Genomic DNA, 23,016 nt, shown 5'->3' on the forward strand with positions numbered 1-23,016 from the left:
TCAGAAGGCATTCACGTTCTTCGGCGCCCTCCAGATCGCATTCCATCAATGTTACCTATGCTGGTGCCGTCTCACTTCCTCAATGGTGATATGACCCTCCGCTCTCGGAGTATCTCGTGATTCCACCTTCATCAGGTCAAGGTGCGTTCCCGTTCGCCTGGCCACACCCTTTTTGCCCGTGAACCCGATGACCTGGCGTAGCGGGCCAAGGCCCAAAAGAAAATGCGTGGCGATCACGGGACTCAACGACAGGCTGCTTTGAACCCAGACGGGGCCTGCTTGATCCTCATGGCGATCCAATCATGAGAGCTCTCAAATGCCCCTCCCCTCCGTCAGATTTGCCTTGGAGGAATGACCGCGTGGCAGTAAAGAGTTAAGACGAATAATGGCCGGGTGGGGAGAAGTCGAACAGGGTCACGTCTCGCGAGTGATCAGCACTCAAATAACAGGTGATAATCAATCTGAGCAAATGTGGACCGTACACTATACAGACGGGGTCAGTGAGTACTGGGTTTACTGACACTGTTCAACGAGACAAGGGTTTTCTTTGAGAGGGTGATCGGGGGAAATAATCCAGATCTCGAGGAAATATGTACTAGAATTGATAAAGAAAAACAAACACTCTACCTCACAGAGTAGACGCCGTGGAGTATAAACAGAAGGTTCTCCGTATGTACTGGGGAACCTCCTGTCAATGACTCAATGGTTATAGTACTACTATACAGAATCAGATACTACTCGCTTTTGTTATCATACCCGGGAAAAAAAACGGAAAAAAAAAACCCCTTCCTCAAAAAAGGCATCGCCCAAGCGCCTCACTCCACTTTCACTCGTGCAGGGCCCAGCCTCTCCATTCGCTCCACTCGGACAAGATCCTGATCGTGTCGTCCCGAGAAGATCTCAGCGTTGAGTGAAGTTGACTGGCACACTGACTGCGAGTCCACTGGGGCCACTTGGGCCACTTGGGGTGCCCCCAAAATTCCCTAGCGCCAAATCTCACGCTCACCGCTGCTTTGCACCCCCCACCGCCTCACGGCATTCGACTTTTCCCTCTCCCCCCCCCCCTCCCCACGGTCGTGTAACGGACTGGCCGCTCGCTGAAGAAGGCTCTGTCGTCCTAAGTAGTGGAAGAGCTCTCTCCCATAGTCCCCTCTCTCTTCCAACCCCCTCACTCAACTATACCAACCGATCTCAACTCCCAAAAGTGGTGATGGTCACGGCGACTCTCACATACATCCTTTCTATACGATCTCAAGAATGTCAAATATCGATATAGGCAGCGACGGCCTGATGGTGGAATACGACTCCAGAGCTTATCTCGCGCAATCATGGCCCGTTACCGTTGACCAAAACCCCTCGCTCCCGGAAGATGGTCATGATCTGTCGCCGCTGCAAACAAGCGGTCACCCTCTGGAACAGTCGGTGGCCCCGGATCCCAACTTGATGGTCGACTGGCACTACCATCAGCAACTCCAACAGACCCCTCATCATCACTCGCAATTATCACAATTATCTTACGCCCCCGAGGATCCGTCCACGGCGCCGCAATTCACCACCGCCAGCTATGGCATGGCAATGCAGACCTCGCCGGTGGATCTCATGTCCGCCGGACCCCAAGGTCAAATGAGTGCCGCCTTACTCGATCCGACTTCCTATCAGCTGCCTCTGTCAGCGCCCGTGGACGTGATGTCCTTCCCCTATCACGACTTCCAGGCCGATCTCTCGATGGCGTTTAATGGATTGCCCGATGTGTCTCCCTACGGAGCCCCGCACCCGCTCCTGGAGAGCAGCTCACCCACGGACACATATCTGGAGGTTCGCTCGCTCTCGAGCAGTGACAACGGCTGGAGTACCGTAGACCACCGACGTTCCCTGGATTTTGGCTACCCGGAGCAGAATATCTTTGTCAACCCCACACAAACCCTGCACGATCGCAGTCTGTCCGAGTCGTCATACGCGGGCTCGTACGGCAGCTTCATCGATATCGCAAATCCGATCAGCTCCCCTGGCTCGGATGGTCATCTGGACTATCCCTATCACACCAGTGCCGGCCTGAGCCTGGCAACGTCTCCGATCAGTACCTCGATGGTCCACCGGGTGACCGAGGACTACTCCTCTCCTCTAGCTGGTTCCGTGGCGGGGTCCCGTTCCCCGTCCGCAGTCAGCCCAACAGCCATGGTTCGCCCGATCCCGGTTCCCGTCCCCATCAAGAAGTCGACCTCGCCCACTCGCTCATCCGGTTCCCACACATCAGCATCACCGCCCAGCAGGAAACCCTCCCGCAAGAGCCCGATCGCCGCCAAAACAGCCGAGACCAAGGTGCGCAAGCAGTCTCAGACGGGCAAGCCCGAGACGGAGAAGCGGGTCGGTAAGCGAAAGGGTCCCCTCAAGCCCGATCAGCGGAAACAGGCCAGCGAGATTCGGAAGCTGCGTGCTTGTCTGCGTTGCAAGTTCCTCAAGAAAACCTGTGACAAGGGTGAGCCCTGTGCGGGTTGCCAACCGTCGCACGCCCGGCTATGGCAGGTGCCCTGTACGCGCATTGATATCAAGGAGATTGGCTACTTCATGAAGGATTGGAAAGCCGACTACGAACGACATGTCACCGTGGGATTCACTGTGGGCAACATCAAGGGATTCTCGGACCAAGAACGCACGTTATACATCACCCACGGATATGGTCAAATCCTACCAATTGCCGCACGCGAGGTCTTCGTTTGGGATGAGCAGTGTTTCAAGATTGAGTGGGTGGAGTCTATGAATCGTGCACCGACCGCGTATGAGGTGGAGACGGCGAAGCTGTCAGCGGGCATGGAGGGAATCTCACACGCGATGCTGTCAGACTACCTAGATCGCCACATTGATGGTAATGGTACCTTTGAAAAGTTTGTCGACGACTATTTCGAGGGCACTCCCTTTTTAACCCAGATGCTCAAGACGGCCTTCCGCTACTACTACCGCACAAAGCTTCCCGTCATCCGCAAGGCGCTTAAGTTGATCATTGCCTACAATCTGACTCTTCACGTCACCATGGTAGAGGGTCTAGGGGATGAGACAGAATTCACCGGGCGGATCAACGAGCCGGGCTCCAAATTCCGTGGCAGGACTATGGCGCCCGTCATGATCAACTTCCAGATCAAGTGTGCCATGGCCAGCATGTGGCGTGAATTACAAAAGGATGTACTTGAGGAGCTGTCTGCCATGTACTCGAGTGTGTACAGCGGTGAGAAGCTCAAGAATTGGCCGACCATCTTCATGCTCGCCTCCATTCTTCTGGCCGTGTGGGAGGAGATGCAATTTGACTCTCACTACCGAACCCCGGACCCCGCTGCTGTGGACAAATTCTGCACCGACATGGAGACCACGCCCGTTGGTGTGATTGTTGGTTTGTTCCAGGCCATATCTCAGAAGTTGCCTCCTTTCACCGAATGGGATTCGCAAAAGCACCACCACCTTCTTTTCTCCAATCCCGATGTATGCAGCACCATGACCGAGGTCCGCCAACACGTGGAGCAGCATGGTAAGAAAGACCCGCCCCTGAACACTCAAAATTTTGTTTCTTTTCCGAAGACTAACCGTAATCTGGCTTTAATTTAGAGAGCTACCTTCGCGGTCGCTCGGGTACCAATTTCAACCGTGACGACTTTGACTGCTTGTCGAACAAGTTTGTCTCTCGGCTGGTCATTCGTGCCAACTAAACACGACTTGTCTATATGATTATCTTCTCTGCTTACTTTGATTTTGTTCCATTTTGACACCATTTTCTTCCAACGATTGACGCCCACATGCGCCTGACGAGCAAACGACTTCTAAATTTAACGTTGCTGCTCTCATTCCAGCGAGTCTTCTGCGTCCTTGCCGGTTGATCAGTTTCCGATCTGCCAAATTCCTTAGTCACGAACTGGATGACTCAAGAACACGAACGTCGCCCTTTCATTCGAAAACATTACGCTAGTCGTGACCGATGCGCAAGCGCGTCCTTCTCCCCACTCCTTTTAACGAAATGTCATGATCGCATCTGATCTGAATCATGTCTTTGTTGTTGTTGTTGTTTTTTTTTTTTTTTTTTTTTGCTTTTTTTGGTATCTCATCTGATCTTGATCTTGAATCTATCCGAGCTTATCTGAGCGAGTTCACTGCGCCTATCAGCATGTTGTTTGTTTGTTTTTTGGGTTCTTTTTGGCACGTTCGCGACTTATCTCTTTTCCCTTTTGGAAACCCGAGTCTTCTCACTCGCCGGCTCTCTTCCTTTGATTGACAATCTTCGGCGTCTTTTTTTTTTATTGAGATATATGTTTAGTCGTCTGTGTGATAAGTCGTCTTTTTTCGCATAGCTTCCTCGGCGGTGAACGAGGATGATGAAATTTATGAACCGTGTACGGCCGTCTGTCTGTTACTCGTGTGCGTGTTGTTGCGATTTTACTCTGACATTCTGCGGACCAGCTCCTGTTGAGAGATGACAGGCCTAGTCCATGGACTTGGGCATGAGCTTGCCTTTAGTACTCTTTCAAACACATTCTATCTCTATTCCGTGATATCTTTTCCTCATCTGTAGATCCATAAGGCTTGAAGTGGTTTGACGATTACTTGGAACACGCCCATATCACCGAGGAGGGTACTGATGCATTATAGTCGAGGAAGCGATGCTTCATGATGTCTTGTAGCACTACCGTGAATGAGCGGTGGTATCCCGACCAGATTCCCCTCCGCTCCGAGTAAGTCGAAATAACGGGTTTTCCATCGAGGCACTCCTGCTTCGTAAGGTTGAGAGGCAAATTGGAAACCACCCTGATGGAAGACCTCGAACGACCTTATCTCGGCGATGATCCAAACCTCATATACTTGAGCAGACTGGCTTGAAGGCCCAGCAATTAACCAGAGATTCACCCGCCACCTACCACTTTCCAATCATGGTTCAGCCACCACGTCGACCCAGGAAGATAATGACACTGTTCGGGGCATCCAGCCTGCAAAGGCTGTACTGCACCATCACACCTGAAGATTCTCCAATCTCCAGTGAACGAAGCAAGAGACAGGGCTCGGAGTCGGGAGTACCTTTGCACTTACAAGGTCCCCACTTTATAGTGCGGGTCTCTAAGAAGTGGAATGGACCATGATGGAGACGGGGGTGATGGAATTAGAAGCTCAATATGATAGAAGGAACTGGTTATCACCACTGGACTGCCTGTGACAATCTGCCTGGTCTGAAGATGGGCAAGTGCAATTCTTTGAACGTTGCTCCTATACGGGAACATATCTTTGTTTACTGGACACGGCCATTCTCCTAAAGCGTCGCAGGCGGTGAGTGCCGATGCCGGAAGCATCGGTCAATTTATAGTCATGTGACTGAAAAATCGCAGCTAAGTATAGAAGACTCAAGACCGGGGGTGGGCAATTGGCATACAGGACACGGGTACAGGAGGTGCTATGTATGTATGGTATTATTCTAGATTTCGTGACAGGGTGTATGTATATTACCACTGGGATCCTCATCTTCGAGCCACTGATTCCCCGAGTGTAGAGGACTAGAGGGCGTTCAGGTCTGAAATCGGTGAACTGGGAGCAATACTCCTTTCCGAGATCTTCCTCACTAGACTGAGCGATGACCTGAATCATGTGATGTTCTCCTAAACGAAACGATACATTCATTACAGCTGTATTCTGTAATGGTCTGTCAAAGTTACAATACTGCTGTGGAGCACCACTGCCGCTGTATGATGGCGCTAATCAGGCTCCAGCTGATCATCGGCCCACCCCCTCTTTTCGCGATAAGCCTCTCTTCTCCCACGTCATCATTATTTGAGGCTGGCACTACATCCCTACATCCCGTCCAGACGGCCGGTAGAAGCCGTCTATGACAGATGAGTGCTCTTGCAAATCCTGCAGCCCCGAAACAAGGAACAAGCCATATCGAGAGCAGCTGCAGGGTAGAATGTGGAAAGATTAATTCTGACAGCCTGGCGATTCTCGTCCACGATCTCGCCCATCGATCGGCGCCGATAAGGTCTGGTATGGCAGTGCAGGAACCCTCAACTTTGAGTATGGAGAACCAAGGTTACTAGACTGTCTTGTTGGTTCTCGAGGTGGCGTCTTCCATATGTGTATACTGTACAGAACAGAGACTAGTCACACTCACGACTCACTAGACAGCCCGATTCCCGAGACCGTCAGACGTGCACCCTGATTTTTGAGTCATATCCGGTACTCCGGCAATCTTTTTCACTTTGGGGCGCCCTCCTGCTTGGTAAGGTTCGAGATACCGCTACCGTTGATTAGTGGATGTGCCTCTGCTTGTTCCTAGACCCGAGCCGTGGCTGGAAATTCACTTTTCTCCTTCATTGGCGCCATGGCGTTGGCCTGCTCTGTTAGTCCCGTCGTAGTCCCGTCGTAGTCATTCCAAAGTCTGCCTGCCGTGTTGGGAGTCCAGAGTCCAGCCCCCGTTTGTTCTAGTATCTTCGCGCCGAGGCGTCATGCTTTTCTGACTAAGGCGCTTCGCCCCCTCATCTCATCGCGCTTCCCTACTTAAACCTCACCCCCTCTCCTACTCTTCCTCGTGGATTCTTTCCGTTGTCTACTCATCTCGATACCCTGTTTTCCACCGCGAGGATCAGAAAATTTGCCATCTCTGTCTCTCGCCCCATTTCCCCTTCCCAACTGCCACCACCACACGTCTTTTGATTATCACTGCCCTCCACTATGCAGATCTTCGTGAAGACCCGTAAGTTCTTTCTCTCGCTGGACATGAATTAACGCTACGTCGTGCGCCATCAAAACACAAAATGCTAACATCTGCCTCCTCACAGTCACCGGCAAGACTATCACCCTTGAGGTGGAGTCCAGCGACACCATCGATAACGTCAAGTCCAAGATTCAGGACAAGGAGGGCATCCCCCCCCGACCAGCAGCGCCTGATCTTCGCCGGCAAGCAGCTGGAAGACGGTCGCACTCTTTCCGACTACAACATCCAGAAGGAGTCTACCCTCCACTTGGTTCTTCGCCTCCGTGGTGGCATGCAGATCTGTACGTTTTCGCCCCCCTCTTTGACTCCACTTCTACCCGTTCGCAGCCCACTTTCGCGGCATCCCCCCTCCCTTCCTCGATTTCACTACCCCATACTGACCCGCGTTCTATAGTTGTTAAGACTTTGACCGGCAAGACCATCACCCTCGAAGTTGAGTCCTCGGATACCATCGACAATGTCAAGTCCAAGATCCAGGACAAGGAGGGCATTCCCCCCGACCAGCAGCGCCTGATCTTCGCCGGCAAGCAGCTGGAGGACGGTCGCACTCTTTCCGACTACAACATTCAGAAGGAATCAACCCTCCACTTGGTTCTCCGTCTCCGTGGTGGTATGCAGATCTTCGTCAAGACCCTCACTGGCAAGACGATTACACTGGAAGTTGAATCCTCAGATACCATCGATAACGTGAAGAGCAAGATTCAAGACAAGGAGGGTATTCCCCCAGACCAGCAACGTCTCATCTTCGCCGGCAAGCAGCTGGAGGACGGTCGCACACTCTCTGATTACAACATCCAAAAGGAGTCCACTCTGCACTTGGTTCTCCGTCTCCGTGGTGGTATGCAGATCTTCGTCAAGACCCTCACTGGCAAGACAATCACACTGGAGGTGGAGTCGTCAGACACTATCGACAACGTCAAGAGCAAGATCCAAGACAAGGAGGGTATTCCCCCTGACCAGCAGCGCCTCATCTTTGCTGGTAAGCAGCTTGAGGATGGACGCACCTTGTCCGACTACAACATCCAGAAGGAGTCCACACTCCACCTGGTGTTGCGTCTTCGCGGTGGCCAGTAGATTTTTTTTCTAATACTCTGACGACATCGGCCTGAGTTCGCTCCTCTTCTTTCTATGCTCTTATGAAGCACTTCCATTGCGACTGGTTCTTAATGGAACCGTACGGCGTTGGTTGGTTGTTTGAGGCTTGAGGTCTCTTCTTTTTGATTAACCTATTATTCAACGGTGATACCTTCGGGCATTTTCTATCCTTTTCATGAATTCATTATCCAGGCAATCCCTCTGCCTGTTGTGCCGTTACATATCTTTCCTATCCGTGGTAGCAAGTTAGCAACCTACGTAGTATCTCTCATCGTGTAGCGTACTACTATTGTATGTAAATGGACGAAACTTGGCCACCTGTCATCGGCAAGTAAATATCTCATCACATTGACATATGGTAGCTTCCAACCATTCAAGATTTCTTCGGTGCATCATCATTGACTTGCCCGACCCAGCAAGTAAGACAAAGCCATCCACATTTAGGTGACTCTCCGGACATGATGACAGCCTCTTGTCGTACAAGACGCCCGGTCGTAAGGTTGAAACTTGGGGCGATTATGTCAGCATCCGGCGCTGACGGCATACCCGGCGCTTCTCCAAGTGGGCAGTCGATACAGATAGAGTAGCTATCGGTGACCTCCAAAAAGCTTAACCGGTGCACATCTTCCTTGTCTTTGTGCGCTCCAAGTGTTCACAGTACTGCAGGCAGTCAGTGACCTCCCCGACCAAGTTAATTGAGGTATTCCTTGACTCAGAGGAATCTCCATGCCCCGCTCCATGGACATGTGAGCTGTGTTTGCCCGGGATGCCCGCATACTTTTACCATATCAGGATCGAAGTACTGTATGATTCTACATCTCTGGCATTGAATTCCATCAGTGAGGCTTTTCTGCCTTTTCAAGCGCGGGACCGTGTCCTGGTACCATCTGCGCTCCACGGCGGATCGAAGATATCTAGCGTCAACCATCAAATACCCGTGGACACGTCTGCGACCAGGGACCTTGCGACCCGTTCTACGACGCTTGATCGACGACTCAACTTTGCTTCTGCGGCCTCAGATACCGTTCCCGCGACTGCCGGTTCTTCGACTCGCGCTACGCAGCATCAGCACCATAACCAACGTCGAGCGTTCGACTCGGCTCTTCTACGTGGTAATCACTCTGTTTCGTCTTCTCGACCTGCCGACCTTGACACCGACGCTCGAACGGGCCCGATACTTGTGGGGTGTATCGATATGGTCATACCCGAGGAAAGATCAGGAAAGCGAGATGCAAGACGCGACAGTGCCACGGCTGCACGAGGACGAACTGGTGGCGAGCATGGATCCTCGGTGAATGCGGACAACCTCGTCGCTGCGGGCATTGGCACCGACATTCTGGGTGGATTGCGCACTAGGGGCCGATACATCCCACTTGATCGTGAGATCCATGAGAGTGTCTGGGGCATCGTCCATTTGTACCGGGACGTGGAGGAGACGCCCTATCTAGCGGGTAATGAGGATGATTACCCGACGTATTTGAAGGGCTCTGCAGCTGTGGCGAGGCACCCGGGGGATCACTCTGATGGTGCGACATCTTCGAATCATGTGGCGGCTGGCTCGTCTGTCGAGAAGGGCTCCTCCTCAGCTGGGAGGAAGCTGGCGCTTGATGAGGATTGCTCGACGCTGTGCATCCTGGCGGTGCCTAGTTACTTGTCGCCTCCGGACTTTTTGGGCTTTGTCGGTCAAGGTACGATGGATGATGTTAGTCATTTTCGGATGATTCGCACGCCGCGGGCCAATCGGTATATGGTCTTGATGAAGTTTCGGAATGGGAAGCGGGCGAAGGAATGGCAGAAGGAGTGGAATGGGAAGGTGTTCAATAGCATGGAGGTATGTTGTTATCCTGCAGGGATAGAAAGTGGTGTTTGTTTTTCCGCGCAATCAACCTGGGTATATTTTTTTGGTGTCTAGCTAACGGTGATCATGATTCCCCTGTCCAGCCCGAGACCTGTCATGTTGTCTTTGTCAACTCGGTTGAAATCCAAGTCGTCGAGCCCGAGTCGTCCATGTCATACTCATCTGCAGAACCTGGTGCCCACCCACCACCTCTCAAACACACAGCGTCTTCTACTGCTCCAGCCACACTCTCGACGAAACCTCTTGCTCCTCCTACACCCGCCTTGATCGAGCTCCCCACGTGTCCTGTGTGCCTGGAACGTATGGATGAGACCACCGGTCTCCTCACAATCATATGCCAGCACGTCTTCCACTGCACATGTCTGCAGAAATGGAAGGGGAGCGGATGTCCCGTGTGCCGATACACGCAAGACGATTTCCGCAAAGGATCCACCTCGGCGCCGGGGAGGACGAGCCTGCAGAATGCAGCGTCTGTCACACAGAAGAGAACCTCTGGGCCTGTCTCATCTGCGGCTCAGTAGGCTGTGGCCGGTACGATGGCGCCCACGCCTTTGACCACTGGAAGTCCACCTCGCACGCCTTTGCCATCGATCTCCACTCCCAGCGCGTATGGGACTACGTCGGCGACGCATACGTCCACCGCATCATCCAGAGCAAAACAGACGGCAAGCTCGTCGAACTCCCCGCCGCCGACCATTCCGCACTTGATCCCCCCGACTGTGGAGACGCCGTGCCTCGCGAGAAATTGGAGAACATGAGTGTAGAATACACCCACCTGCTCACGTCGCAGCTGGAAAGTCAACGCGCTTACTTCGAGGAAGTCGTGGAACGGGCCGCGGACAAGGCCTCTCGAGCCAGTGCCGCCGCCGCCGCCGCCGAAAAAGCAGCCAGTGAGACAACCGCGCGTTTGGCCGAGCTTCAAGCGAAATTCGACACCCTCACAGCCGAGTCCCTGCCTAGCATGGAGCGCGAACGAGAACGTCTCGAGAAACGCGCAGAGAAATTCGAAGCACTGGCTCGTCGAATGGAGAAAGACTGGCGCGAAGAAAAGACAATCAACGCAAGCTTGATGGAGAAACTGGACCACGTGACGAGCGAAAAGTCGGGGTTGAAGAACCAGGTCGATACGCTAAAGGCGGAGATTTTGGATCTACAGGAGCAGAATCGGGACTTGACTTTTTTCATCAGTAGTAGTCAGAAATTACAGGGTGCGGGGGAGGATATTGAGCAGGGGACGGTCAGTGTACCTGCTCCGCCACCGGCGGAATCTGCGAAGAAGAAGCGCAATCGGGGCAAGGGGAAGAAATGAGGTGCATATAGGGGGTTGGGACCTGGAGTGCGCTGTGTTCAGTCTTTCTTGATGTACGGGATGCCTGTATCACAAGCATCTGTTGGAATGGGCCCCATGATCAGGTGGCAACGACTTATGTGTGACGAGTGAATTGGAAGAATACTGGAGCTGTCTACTGTCCATGTTTTGAAAGCTGTCTGCGATTGATACTTTGTCCCTCGTTTCTGAAGCTGACCTGAGCTGAGCAAGGTTACCCTCAAAGAATTTGTATAGGCTGCTCGAAGCTCAGTATAGCAGTGTAGATTCCCCCTTTGGTTCTCAGTCACGCTTGATACTTTGATACCATGTAATGTCGCTGATGCATTTTAATCGTACTTATTATTGTCCGTTTTCGTGGGACATATGATGGATGACTCTGTAGCATGTAAGCATGTCTTACATGAGGTAGGATAACTCTATCCAGTCGCATTTCTGATATCCGCTTCGTATATACACGTAAGAGTCCCGCCCATCAGTACTAATCATACAATTCAGCGAGCAACTGCCCAGCAACGCAGACAAAGGGCCCAAGCAACCACGCACTCGATGAGATCAACCGATCAAAACAAAACCGACATTCTTAAACTCCCTTCTTCACAGCCCAGAAATAGTTCCCCCAACTCTCCGATCCAGACACCATCTTCCACCCCAGCCCCGGAACGTAAATCGTCCCCATACACTTCCATCGCGTGCCCTCCAACGCACTGGCTCCACCCCTCGTTGTCGCCGAGTCTGCCGCGCGCATCAGCCCTTCTTGCGCCCAGGCTTGTAGTTCTGGCGGGTTCACGAATTTGCTCCATTCGTGGGTGCCGCGCGGGACGACGCCGATGGGCCAGGGGGCTTCGGCGATGACTTGGTTGAGGAGCCAGGAGGGGAAGGTGCGGGAGATGGTGGAGCCGATGAGCCAGCCGCCGGGTTTGAGGGCGCGAAGACAGTGCGAGAGGAAGGTTTGCGGGGTGGTGGTTTGGGGGTCGATGTGTTCGATGACTTCGAAGAGGGTGACCATGTCGAATTGCGGGTGGGAGGGGGTGGTGTTGGAGGGTGACGGTGTAGGTGAGGAAGAGGCTGGGGCTGGGGCTGGCGATGTGGACGGTGATGGTGATGCGAGCAGGTCTTCCAGTGTCGTGTTGAGGTATTTGAACTTGCCGCTACGCAGGTGCGTATCGACGGTTGGATCGAGTCGGGCATGTTCGCGTGCGACCTGGATGAGCATGGCCGAAGGATCGACTGCCGTCATGGAGGCGGCCCGGGTGGCAGTGGGAGCTGGCGCAGACGGATCGAGAGGAATAGTGCGCGCAAGAGATTCAGCAAAGATTCCACCGCCGCAGCCGATATCCAGATAGTGAAGATTAGCCGGGGGAGGAGACAATGAGGATGTGCCGGTTGCGCCGGCGACGGGAGTGGTCGGTGGAGGACTTTCGGCCAAGCAGGATGCGATGAATTCATGTCGCAATGGGTTCATCAAATGTAGGATTCGCGACGGACCCATCGGATCCCACCAGGAGCTGGCGAGAGCCGAGAAATGGGAGAGCTCATCGGCAGAGACGGATGATGTCGTGGAGTGGTTGCGTGTGGTGGACGAGGTGACACCAGTCTGAGAGCCTCGGCATGCTGGCCTGATTGCTGTTGAGGCAGCTCGAACGGCCCTGGAGGGAATCTTCGAAAGGCGTATCGAGGACATCTTGGGTCTCTGGTAAAGCAATCGAGTTCAGACAAAGGGACTGAAGGAGCGGCGCTGAAGTAGCCGGGCTCGAAGCTCAAGGTGCGCACAAACTTGATTTGGTCTGCCAGGTGGGCGCGGCTTAGCTATGCATGAGACGGTAGGTATATGTTCAGACTCACCTCGAGATAAATATATATATATATATATAATTGATCAATTCATAGGTCAATTCGTGCCGGAGTCACAGATTGACCTGTCAATCAAGCAACTCGAGTCCAGTCGGCGGCATGAAGAAAGTTGAAGCTGTCGGCATCCGCGACTACCTCCGAGACAAACACGCCAAGCCCGAGTGAAGAACGGGAGCCGCGCAGGCCGCAGTGGACTCCCAACTCTCGACATGATGACCGAGCAGGGAATCCTGAGGGCGCCAAAGTAGCGATATCGCAACATTATGCCAACATCGCATGAAAAATTGTGGTAATAGAATCAAAATGATGATACAATTGATAAATCATAGTAGTGCTTGCTACGCGGCTACGTCGAATACTCTTATAACGGCGAGTATATGAATTTCAAACTCGATCTATGTACTTCATCTGAATATCGTCAATTCCGGAGACTAAATCTTTACTGAGAGGCTACTACGAAGTTCTCGTTCGAAGTAGTCCTTTCTGGATGGTTTATCCGGCACTTGTCTACACGCCTCATGATCCTCAAAATAAGTTTCCTCTGTTCGTACAGCATGCGATACTGCCGTCTCACCGCAGTCTTTAACCTAGGTAGAATCTCTGCTAGCCAGTCAATCTCACACTCATTCCTCTCTCATACTGGGATGCAGCATGTTGCATCTGCGGTAGCCACCTCTCAACACAAGGAAGTAGGTACCTAGACTCTGTAGACTCTACTGGAAGACTATGTACCAGGACAGCATGGGGAAGGCCTCGACATTTTTAAGCTTGGACGTCGTCTGGGCTTACAATCCGGATTAAATTTGCTGGTTAGAGTGACAAATCATCAATTTTCTTCCTCACCACGTTGGATATGTTAGAGCAACGGCACCTTCATCAATGATAATATTAACAACTGGAAATTCTGTCTCACTTTGTCCATAGGGCCGTTTCCCGTCTGTCTGCGCTTATGTCCTGTGGATACCGATGGGGAAACTCTTGAAGAATACATGTGTTATATGGCCCCCGTTTCCAAGAGTCGGGTGGATTCCAACGAAGACGTTAGCCCGAACTCTTAAGGTAGTCGATCTTGGTGCATTTCTGACGAGAAGTAATAAATATATGTCTGATATTCCAAAAGATCTTCCAAGGAACCAGTACAATCAACATCATCAGCATCCAGCACAAAATAACCATATCACATCAAGATCGTGTGTACACAAGCACCTCCCCATCTATTGTAAACGCAAGAAGCAGGAAGACAGAAGAAGGACGAACAATAGAGGACAAAATAACAAATATATCAAACAGGTCAGGGTCAGCGCAAGAACGCCAGAGTCAGAGTGGTATCATCAATCAGAACACATGGAAAAGAAATCATAGGAGGGGAGAGGTCTCGTGTCGTATCTCGAGGAATAGAGGAGATAGATTGACGCGTACGGGAAATGTGAAAATTGAACGTATGAAAATGACGGGGATGGGCAACACATGAGACGTCGGTTGAGAGAGTGGAGGTTGAAGACTATTCGGGAGGCATGGGCATGGGATCAATGGTATCCGATGTCCGGTGTCCTGTCGTCAATCTCTAAAACTCCAGTTGCGATCCTACCAAGCCCGCCCCCGAAAGATGTCGGTGAAGATGCTCGTCATGTTCTTGATGCTCGCCTTCCATGTGAATACTATGGGAACCTCGAACATCCCGACACGCGGCCAATAAGTCCCAGCCTTGCTCGCCTGCCCAGGGAACTCCCGAAAGTCCCGAGGCATTGGGCACCTGCGCGCCCAATGTTGGGAGGAAGTTGCCAACGGTGATGGTGCAGTCCAGTCCGAGGACGGACTTGCACCGTTCGAGGAGTGTGGGGAAGAGATAGGAAGGGGATCCGCGGATCTGGGAGAGGGTCTGCAGGATTCCCCATAGGAGTTCGCGGGGGTCGATGGTGGATTCGGCGAGACGATGGACGCCTTTGGTGCCGAGGGATTGGGTCACGTCGGCGACTGAGAGGCCCATATCGAAGAGTTTTTGCTCCTGGATGAGAGGGAGAGGGTCAGCCTTTCGGACTGTGGACGGAGGTTGGAAAGGGCCAGGTGAGTGGAGCGGCGATAAAGGAGACTTGGGAGACTTACCATGCCGATCCCGTGAGCGTCAACCGCACCCTGGGAAGCGGAACCGATCACACCCATGACGGCTTTACCGACCATGACGGGGAGATGAAAGGGAAGAACTCGGTCATCGTGATTGCCCGGTTGTGTGGCGTGGCTCATGGACAATTTCCACATCATTGCTTGCAGCCATTGCTGTGTGATGAGAATGTCGACCTGCTGGATCTCCATGACCCCATCGAGAGAGACCGGCTTACACAGACCCGCTTGAATGTTGGATGTCGGGGGTCGCTCTAACAGACCGTCGGCCCCGCCTGCGGAAAGCCAATCGTAAAGATTTGAGGTGAGTTTCTCAAAGATTCCAATCAAGTTGATAAAGCCGTAGGCCAGAATGGGGTCTTCGGAGCAGAGAACTTGGGGCTTGTGAATTGAGCTTCGAAGCATGACTGGCTTGGCTTGTTGAAGTGCATAGCCCCTGGGAGCACACCACCGACGGGTTAGTCCTGGCCCGAAAGAGAAAAAAAACATGGGCAGATTCAGGGATGATGGTGGTTGAGGCACTTACCTCTCTGTGATGAATAGCAGCCAAAAGACTCGCCTCCTTTCCTCGGCATCTTCAACACTGAGCTCTGCATAGGTCGATTCTCGATGCAGACCCAAGGAAAATGTCATGGAGATGGCCTCACAGAGGTAGTACCATGCATGACTCTGTTTATCCAGATTGCCATAAGAGGCAAACAAGAAAAATGAGGTGAGGAGGCTTTCGATGCTCACGTCGTCTAGAATGTCGCAGTCACGGCGTGCCCGCAGAGCCTCGGACAGCAGTGTCTCCCCCGAGAACAAGGAATGGCCATCGCCCAGACTCTCCAAACGAGCTGGGTCTGGGACCGGAGTGTCCCCATCGAGCTTCAACTGGATGTGCGTGGCAGCACAGAGGGAGGCCAGGAACGCGTACCGAGAGGGCGACAACATCTCCGGCTGCTGGCTATCCCGCCGCAGCTGGTCTCCCCGTACAACCGGCATGATCGGGAACAGATACTTCAAATAAACGTTGACATGGGCGAGCAAGATCTGTGATGAGAGACGTCGTGGACCCGGGAGCAGTTGGCCGGTACTCTGGCCCCGAACCGATTCCATCAGTGAATCGGTCGAGTCCGGAGAAGAGACCAGCTCTGGTGGTGGAAGTTGAGAGAGGGTGTCGGAGAGGTCATGTGGAACATACTGGGCGTCGATCACCATGAAATTTGGAGACGCTGGAGAACTGATTCCATAGGATCCGTCTGGTTGATACGGATCTTGGTCGGTGTAGAGCCGCTCCTGGGAGGCATTATTGCGAGTTGATAGTGGATGAATAGGCGCCAGCGGGTAGAGGGTTCGAAACTTGGGTCCTTTGCGACGCAGCACATCGCTATAGGAACAGGACAAGAGCAGACGCTGACATTTGTCACAAGGCAATTCGCGAGAGCATTTGATCTTGCGACGACGACAGTTGTCACATGCTTGTTTAAAGGACGGCTTGGATGGCGCAGCCATGTCCATGCTGGATCACGTAGCACACTTGGCAACGGCGGTATTCAAGATTCAAGTAGGCTCGAAAAAAAGAAAGAGGTTCCAGTGAACGTGAGGAGGGCTGTGTAGAGCAAAGTCTGGTACCAAAGTGGAGGAGCAAAGAGAAAAAAAAAAGATGGAGACACAATTACCCAAGACTCCACCAGATGGCCGGGGATACACGATATGAACGCTGAGGCAGGACAAGGAGGAGGGGAGGAACGGTGTCGATAGTTGAAGTATAAAATAGTCCAGGCGAGTATGGACTTCAGTGACCAGCCAAGGTAATATGCAGTTAATAGTAATAGCGGTTGTCGAAAGTCGAATTAATTACAAGAACAGAAAAGGAATTCATAATCGCAAAGAATCAAAAACCACTGGTTCATCTGGGGAAGCGCGGGGCCACGCCAAATCCGCCCCGCAAAAGGCCCCTGCACGATTTCCAGTCACTGCGAGCTGGTGAAGCCTTTCAGGGTCTCTGTGAATAGTGTGTATCGTGAATCGTGAATTGCAGAAGGTGAATGGAGGCGCTATTCAGTAGCTTCTTGTTGCTCCTCTGGCTCACTTCGCCGTCCGGCTCAGCGTGATATTCACTCTGTCTTGTACTAGCCTGAGTCTCATCCATCGCTATGAGTTATTCTTGCCAGATCTTGCTGCTGGACACCTCTGGTCAGTCAAGGCCTCGCATATCCGTGTATCGGTCTACAGTGGAGATCAACGGATGATGATGATGATGATGATGATGATGATGTGATTAATGTCTGAAGCTTGGAGGCCTTGCCCACACACGCAAACGTGCCTGACGCCTGAGCTCCAGACCGGCAGACCTCCAGACCTCCGTTGTAATGCCAGCCTATCCACGATTGCAAGCCAGTTCTGATCCTGGCTGATTACCGACAGGAAAGCTATTCTCGATGAAAGTCAAATTTCCCCTCTTCCACATCTTCTTCCTGCACCAACCGGGTTCTGGAAGCCAATGAGACGATCTTCGCCTCGAGTCAGATCTTTCCAGAACTCTCACATCGTTCCAAGACTAGACCCAAAACAACCCCGGATGCAGCAAGCCACTTCCACTTGCTGCACCGAGGAGGAGTGCGTCGTGACTCGTGAGTACTGAGCAGTGAGCACACCGTGCTAGCAGAGTGCACGCCCTGGGATGCTGTCCAAGTCCAACCTTTCTCCAGCCTGTCTCTGCGCCTCTGCCTCTTGTCGCCCATCCCCGGAGATCTAAGCGAAGGGCGCCAGCAGATCCCGGCCGACTATCCCTCGTTTTGGCTGGAACCCACCTTGGCACGCAGGGACGGTAAGACGCCAGGCCGTGTCCATCGGCTTATCCCTGACGAGGAGACTCTGTTCCCCAGCATCCGAACCGGGCAGAGCAAAAAGCCGGGGGACCGACTTTCAGGGGAGTGGGGATGGGTCGGCTACAGTGCAGACTGCAGAGTGCAGTGCACGGCTGCAGTCCTGCAGCAGAGGGCTCGACTTGCTCTGCCTAGCATCTGCTATATGCTTTGTTGTGCCTGACTTGCGGCACTTCCAGCTCCCCCATACTTTGCATTTTGGAGGGGAGGGGACTGTTGGATCTCCAACAAGGTGATCTTGCGAACGGGAAACCCTTACTCGATCTGGAGTCAAGAGTGTCATGAATCGTGTTGCCAAAGCTTCCCGGATGAGGTCACTGACCCAACTCCACACCGCGAAAATACAGAACCCACCATCACCGGGACCAGGGGCTATATGATTTTTCCCCATTCACTCCATTGGGATCATGGGCCGAGTGGCTCAGATAGTCGCAAGGTTCTGGTGTACACTTCGCAACCACAGGCACACCAAATCAGGAGAAGCACCAGAGAAGAATGGAGAAAAAGAGAATATTACCAAAGTCAAATGCGGGGGGGGGGGGGCAGAAGAGAGAGAGAAAAAACAAAAAAAAAAAAAAAAAAAAAAAAAAGAGGGGCTGCGCGAATTTCCCACACGATTTGCCCGCCCGCCTACCAACTGCCAACTGCCAACTGCCAACTAACCTGACCGGCATCATTTTTCACATGTGTTCTGTTTACTACCACGACGACTCTGGGAATATGCCAATGCTATCACTCTCTGGACGAAAACGTTCCTCCCGAGCATGGGCCCCCCCCCCTCCTCTCCGACGCAGGGATGACGAAGACTCGATGCGCTAGGCGCACACAGCAGGACAATCATCAAAGACGGTAATCGTCCTGGTGAGACGTGAAGCTAGACTCAAACAAGCCCGTGTCTCCGCAGTCTTGCAACGGATAGTCCATGGAAGACCGGATGGAATGCATGGAATGCTGGAGTTTATTGGGTGTATCCCACATAGCCAGCCTGCTTGCGCCCCGTGCTAGGCCCATTTGATGTCCGAAATCCAATCAGCACAGTCAGCTTGTCAAGCCACGGCACGCTAGAAGCTCTCTCTGGGGGCGCATTGCCTTTTGGTTTTCCAAATGGGTGGAAGATGCCGATGCGTCTTGACATCTGCTTCGGGAAGCCGAGCACGGTGGCATGGTCACGGTCAGGCTGTGGACTCTGTGAGTGCAGGCTCGTCGGCCGGACTCTATGAGGCTTGAAGGGTACCTCTTTCACGCCTGAGAAAGACGAGAAACTCAGTGGAAAGCGCCTCGACGGATTCATGTCTTGAGGCTACCTGCAGTGGAGGTGATGGGGCCAGGGGAGGAGGGAGGGGGGGGGGATGGTACGACGCCGAAGAGGCTCGCCTAAAGACAAACGAACTGTCCTCAACGTGGATGAGATCAGGAGTGGCAAATCACACTGAAGATGCGGTGGGCCGCAATGGGAACATCGCACGATGCTGTTCGATTCTAAGCTCTCAAAGGAGAAAGTGATGACATCTTCTCTCGGTTGACCTTGGCGACGACACGTCGACCCATACCAGTACGGTAGCAGGGTACCCAAGGGGATCAGATCAATAGGACCACAAGGAAACGATCTGCCTCGGATCCTCCACCCTTTCTCAGTCCTGCGCTTGGGGATTTGAGGATTCGAGCTTCAGACACCTGATTTCTGACTCTAGGATCATTCTATTGTACTACCAGATTGATCTTGTTAGACCATCGCCCCCAAGGTTCTGACAGAAGCGGGTTGCCTACAAACAAGTCTAAGCGCTTTGTGCTAGCCATTCGAAGATTTGTATCTGCCGCCACAAAGCAGCCATACTGTGCATACCTACAGAGTATAGAGTACACAGACCGACAGCAGTGAGTCTACTAGTCTAGTGAGTCTAGTGACAGTACACAGTGACACACTACACAGTACACTTTATATGAAAGATTCCATGCTTGCTCCAGGGTATAACCCGGGCATACGATAGAAGATCATACCGCTCAGTCCACAGAATTCCTTTGCACAGTCTCGACTCTCGAGTACCTCGTCACCAGCATCACTGTCTAATATCTACGGTCTCGTGCGATTCCGACCCTGACCACCGGAACAAATGACCCACACAAACAGAAGACCTGAACATCGACTCTTCCCCAGATTGCGACCCCGATCATCGTCTCGACGGTCCACGCCAAGGGTGAAACTTTGCCATCGGCATCCGCCGTGGATGTGCTGCCTGGTAGGCGTGTGGTCCACTAAGATGAAAACACTCACCGAGAAAGGTTGTTCGTGTCGAGCCGAGACCTAGGCCGAGGTGGTGGTACTTAGAGACTGGAGACGGGAGACGGGAGACAAGAAACAAGGTTTTAGTTGGGGGTTTGGCGGGGGGGGGAGTTCTTCTGGAATGGTAGCGGCTCGGGAAGGGACACACTACTGACTCCAGTACTGCACTGACACTCTAATCTCTAGGGCTCTACACTTGACGCTTGACCGTCAAGTGGCAAAGGTCGATAGCCTTTGATATAATTTGACTGACTCGCGAGTCGAGCCTATTCAGGACCTTGATTTCCCTTTTTGGGTCTTGTTTGCGTCTACGGGGATCTGCTACTGAGGTTATACTGAAACTTGACTGTGCACTCCCGTCTGCGGTGTCGACAACCACCGTAGGATCAGCGGGTGGTTGGAACAGTACTGGAGTACTAGCGTCTCTGCTTCGATTTGAAGCTGGACTCGTATATCTTATACTATATAGTTTATATGTACTTATAGTGTCTTCCTCTGACCGAATGACAGAACACTATTCAACTACGCCAACTAATATGGGGGTACCTCAGGCCACTGCGACTTCAAAAGTGCAAAGTCTCCGTGGGAATTGCCATCACGAATCTGGTGCTTCTAAGACTATCTGTAGGCGGGGAAAGTTGGGTTGATGACGGTCAACACTACACATTCAACTGAACAAGTGCGGCAGTTCTCATCGAATCTCAATCCGGTCTCCCTCGGGCTCCGTCTCAAGTTTCGGCTTGCTCTGCACCACGTAGTGGTCCCTTACTACCAGTACCTACTACCTACTACTTAGTGCCTACTACCTACTACCAACTGGATCTCTTCTTCGATACTTTCACGGTGCCTCATGATATGGCCCCACTTCCCCGGGCTCTTTGGAGATGCATGTTTTGCTCTGCCGCGGGCGAGAAGATACGGTGTAGTGTGTACTCACAGAGTGTGGTCATACTGGAAGGATTGTTGGAACTTGGTAGACTTTGCCACAGACTCTGTTGGCCACGCGGATATATCTTCCTCCGTCAGGTCTCCGCGCAGGGAAGGTAGTACCGCAAATGGAGTGGGAGTCTCTCCAACACACCATCGGTCGCGGCCTTTCAGGATTCAAGAGAGAGAAAAGGGAAGTCGAACCGCGAAAGATCATGAAAGAAAAGACAAGTGGTAGATGCTAGATAGAGAGATGACACAGACACCTAGTCATAGAGTGAGTGACCATGATGACCGGGTCTTCCCCAGTCTCCATCTCCATCTCCATCCGCATGGATCGATTAGGCATGTCAGGGCAGAACAGTTTGATGAGAAATTACGCTGTTTCGGGCTGGGCGATAGTCCTTTTTAAACCAGCAGAGACGGAACAGTCATGCAATCGAGTCAAGTCCCCTGATCCTGTCCCGTCACCTCATCCCATGCAGAGGGTATGACCATTGCCTGTTGACTGGTATAACCCTGTGAAGTGTAGAGTGTAAAGTGTTGAAAGTACTAAGTACTCGGGTACTGCAGTGCTGGTCGGGTCCCGTGCTGAACTGCTCGGTCGAAAATGAGTCAGCAACTCCACTTGTGACCGTCGGCCTTATGCAGCCTCGGTCAATTATCGGACCATCGACCAATCGCCTCTCCTCTGCACCTCCGTCTCGTTTCCCCGAGATCTTTCGCCTTCGGCTTGGACCAAACACCCCTTCTCCACTCTGCAAGAGCTCTCCTCTTCCCTCCCCCGACTACTACTCCCGTCTCCATACCAGTGCATTGGACGAATCCCGCCCATGGCTCAGGAAAGTGCCAGGGTCAGGAACCAGCCTGTCGATCAAGAACAGATACCAGCCTGTTGTTGTGATGTACTCTGCTCGGCTGGCATCGTCTCGCCGAGAACCGACCACATCCCACACGGCCGTTGCTTCGCAAGGGCCGTGCAAGCCGTGTGCCAGGACTCCCTGGACCGTCGGGTTGACACTTGAACAACGTTTGACGCTCGCTCACGGCTCACCCCGGTACTACTGTATTGGCCGAGCCTTTTGTCCTATGGATGTGTTCTACCGCCCCCAGAACCACAGTCTCCCAGCCTCCTCTCCCCTCTACTGCGGGGAATTGGATCTAGATGCGTTATCAGGAGGAGACAATAGAACCATAGTACGATAGGATGACAATGAAGAACGAGTACACACTACGCGTCACAGTACACACAATCGGAATTCAAGAGCGCAGTGTGTGACTACCGTGCAGTCTGCACAACTTCTGCGCCATGGACCCTGGTCGGCTGGCTCTCGACCGTGAGGATTCTCCGCTAGGACAGCGCACGGTGCAACACGCCGTGACGATCGTGCCCCCGCAAATTCCTCTGTGGCAACTGGACTCCTCTCCTTTGACGAGTTGCGTCTCTAAGCTGGCAGGCGCCTCTCTAGACCCTGTACGAGGGTCGCCGCCAAGCCTGCTAAGCTTGGATGGCGAGGGTCCTCAACCCCGCAAACGCATCCGTTCGCACTGGAATGCGGGCTCGACGGCATAGGAATGTCATTGCAAACTCCGCTATGAACGGAGATTCAACGGAGATTTTGACGCCGTTTTGGTGAAATCTCTTGATTGTTTTGGTTCCCACTCCGTGGAGAAATCCCCATTCATCAAGCAGAACCGGGTCTGATGCGAGACCTTTGTGTTCGGGGGAGAACTGTAAATCGGCAGTGGACCAAGTGATAGCATCATAATTGTCCGTCTGCGACCGATCGCGACACAGATTGGGGATTGAGGAACGACTCCAGTCAATTCTATAAAAGGCCGACCATCCGTACTCGGCACCGGGTTGACGAAAGGCTGCTGGGAATCGAAACAAAAACAAATCAAACCAAAGATTTGTCGATTTGTTGATCGCCTTTGTTGCAGGCCAAT

The 23,016-nt window shown here is 52.6% G+C and overlaps 5 protein-coding genes across 5 annotated transcripts; 3 read left to right on the forward strand and 2 right to left on the reverse strand.

Moving 5' to 3' along the window:
• Window positions 1–1,257: 1,257 nt before the first annotated feature.
• Window positions 1,258–3,695, forward strand: N7539_005297 (Zn(II)2Cys6 transcription factor domain-containing protein; the record flags this gene model as incomplete). The annotated part of the gene is made up of 2 exons (XM_056934899.1): window positions 1,258–3,517; window positions 3,595–3,695. 2 exons carry the CDS (start codon window positions 1,258–1,260, stop codon window positions 3,693–3,695), a joined length of 2,361 nt encoding a protein of 786 aa, XP_056790093.1.
• A 4,902-nt stretch (window positions 3,696–8,597) lies between these two features.
• Window positions 8,598–10,998, forward strand: N7539_005298 (putative RING and UBP finger domain protein; the record flags this gene model as incomplete). The annotated part of the gene is given in 3 exon segments (XM_056934900.1): window positions 8,598–9,662; window positions 9,773–10,162; window positions 10,177–10,998. The coding sequence occupies 3 exon segments, from the start codon at window positions 8,598–8,600 to the stop codon at window positions 10,996–10,998; spliced, it is 2,277 nt and encodes a 758-aa protein (XP_056790094.1).
• A 601-nt stretch (window positions 10,999–11,599) lies between these two features.
• N7539_005299 (3-demethylubiquinone-9 3-methyltransferase) lies at window positions 11,600–12,700 on the reverse strand (the record flags this gene model as incomplete). The annotated part of the gene is made up of 1 exon (XM_056934901.1): window positions 11,600–12,700. The coding sequence occupies one exon, from the start codon at window positions 12,698–12,700 to the stop codon at window positions 11,600–11,602; it is 1,101 nt and encodes a 366-aa protein (XP_056790095.1).
• Window positions 12,701–14,434: 1,734 nt separating this feature from the next.
• N7539_005300 (putative C6 transcription factor (AmyR)) lies at window positions 14,435–16,488 on the reverse strand (the record flags this gene model as incomplete). Its single annotated transcript, XM_056934902.1, has 3 exons — window positions 14,435–14,875; window positions 14,974–15,424; window positions 15,515–16,488. The coding sequence occupies 3 exons, from the start codon at window positions 16,486–16,488 to the stop codon at window positions 14,435–14,437; spliced, it is 1,866 nt and encodes a 621-aa protein (XP_056790096.1).
• A 5,887-nt stretch (window positions 16,489–22,375) lies between these two features.
• N7539_005301 (uncharacterized protein) lies at window positions 22,376–22,639 on the forward strand (the record flags this gene model as incomplete). The annotated part of the gene is made up of 1 exon (XM_056934903.1): window positions 22,376–22,639. The coding sequence occupies one exon, from the start codon at window positions 22,376–22,378 to the stop codon at window positions 22,637–22,639; it is 264 nt and encodes an 87-aa protein (XP_056790097.1).
• Window positions 22,640–23,016: the final 377 nt, after the last annotated feature.

This window comes from Penicillium diatomitis, assembly GCF_028827545.1.
Source record: "Penicillium diatomitis strain IBT 30728 chromosome Unknown utg000005l_segment0_segment0, whole genome shotgun sequence".
Taxonomy (NCBI): Eukaryota; Fungi; Ascomycota; class Eurotiomycetes; order Eurotiales; family Aspergillaceae; genus Penicillium; species Penicillium diatomitis.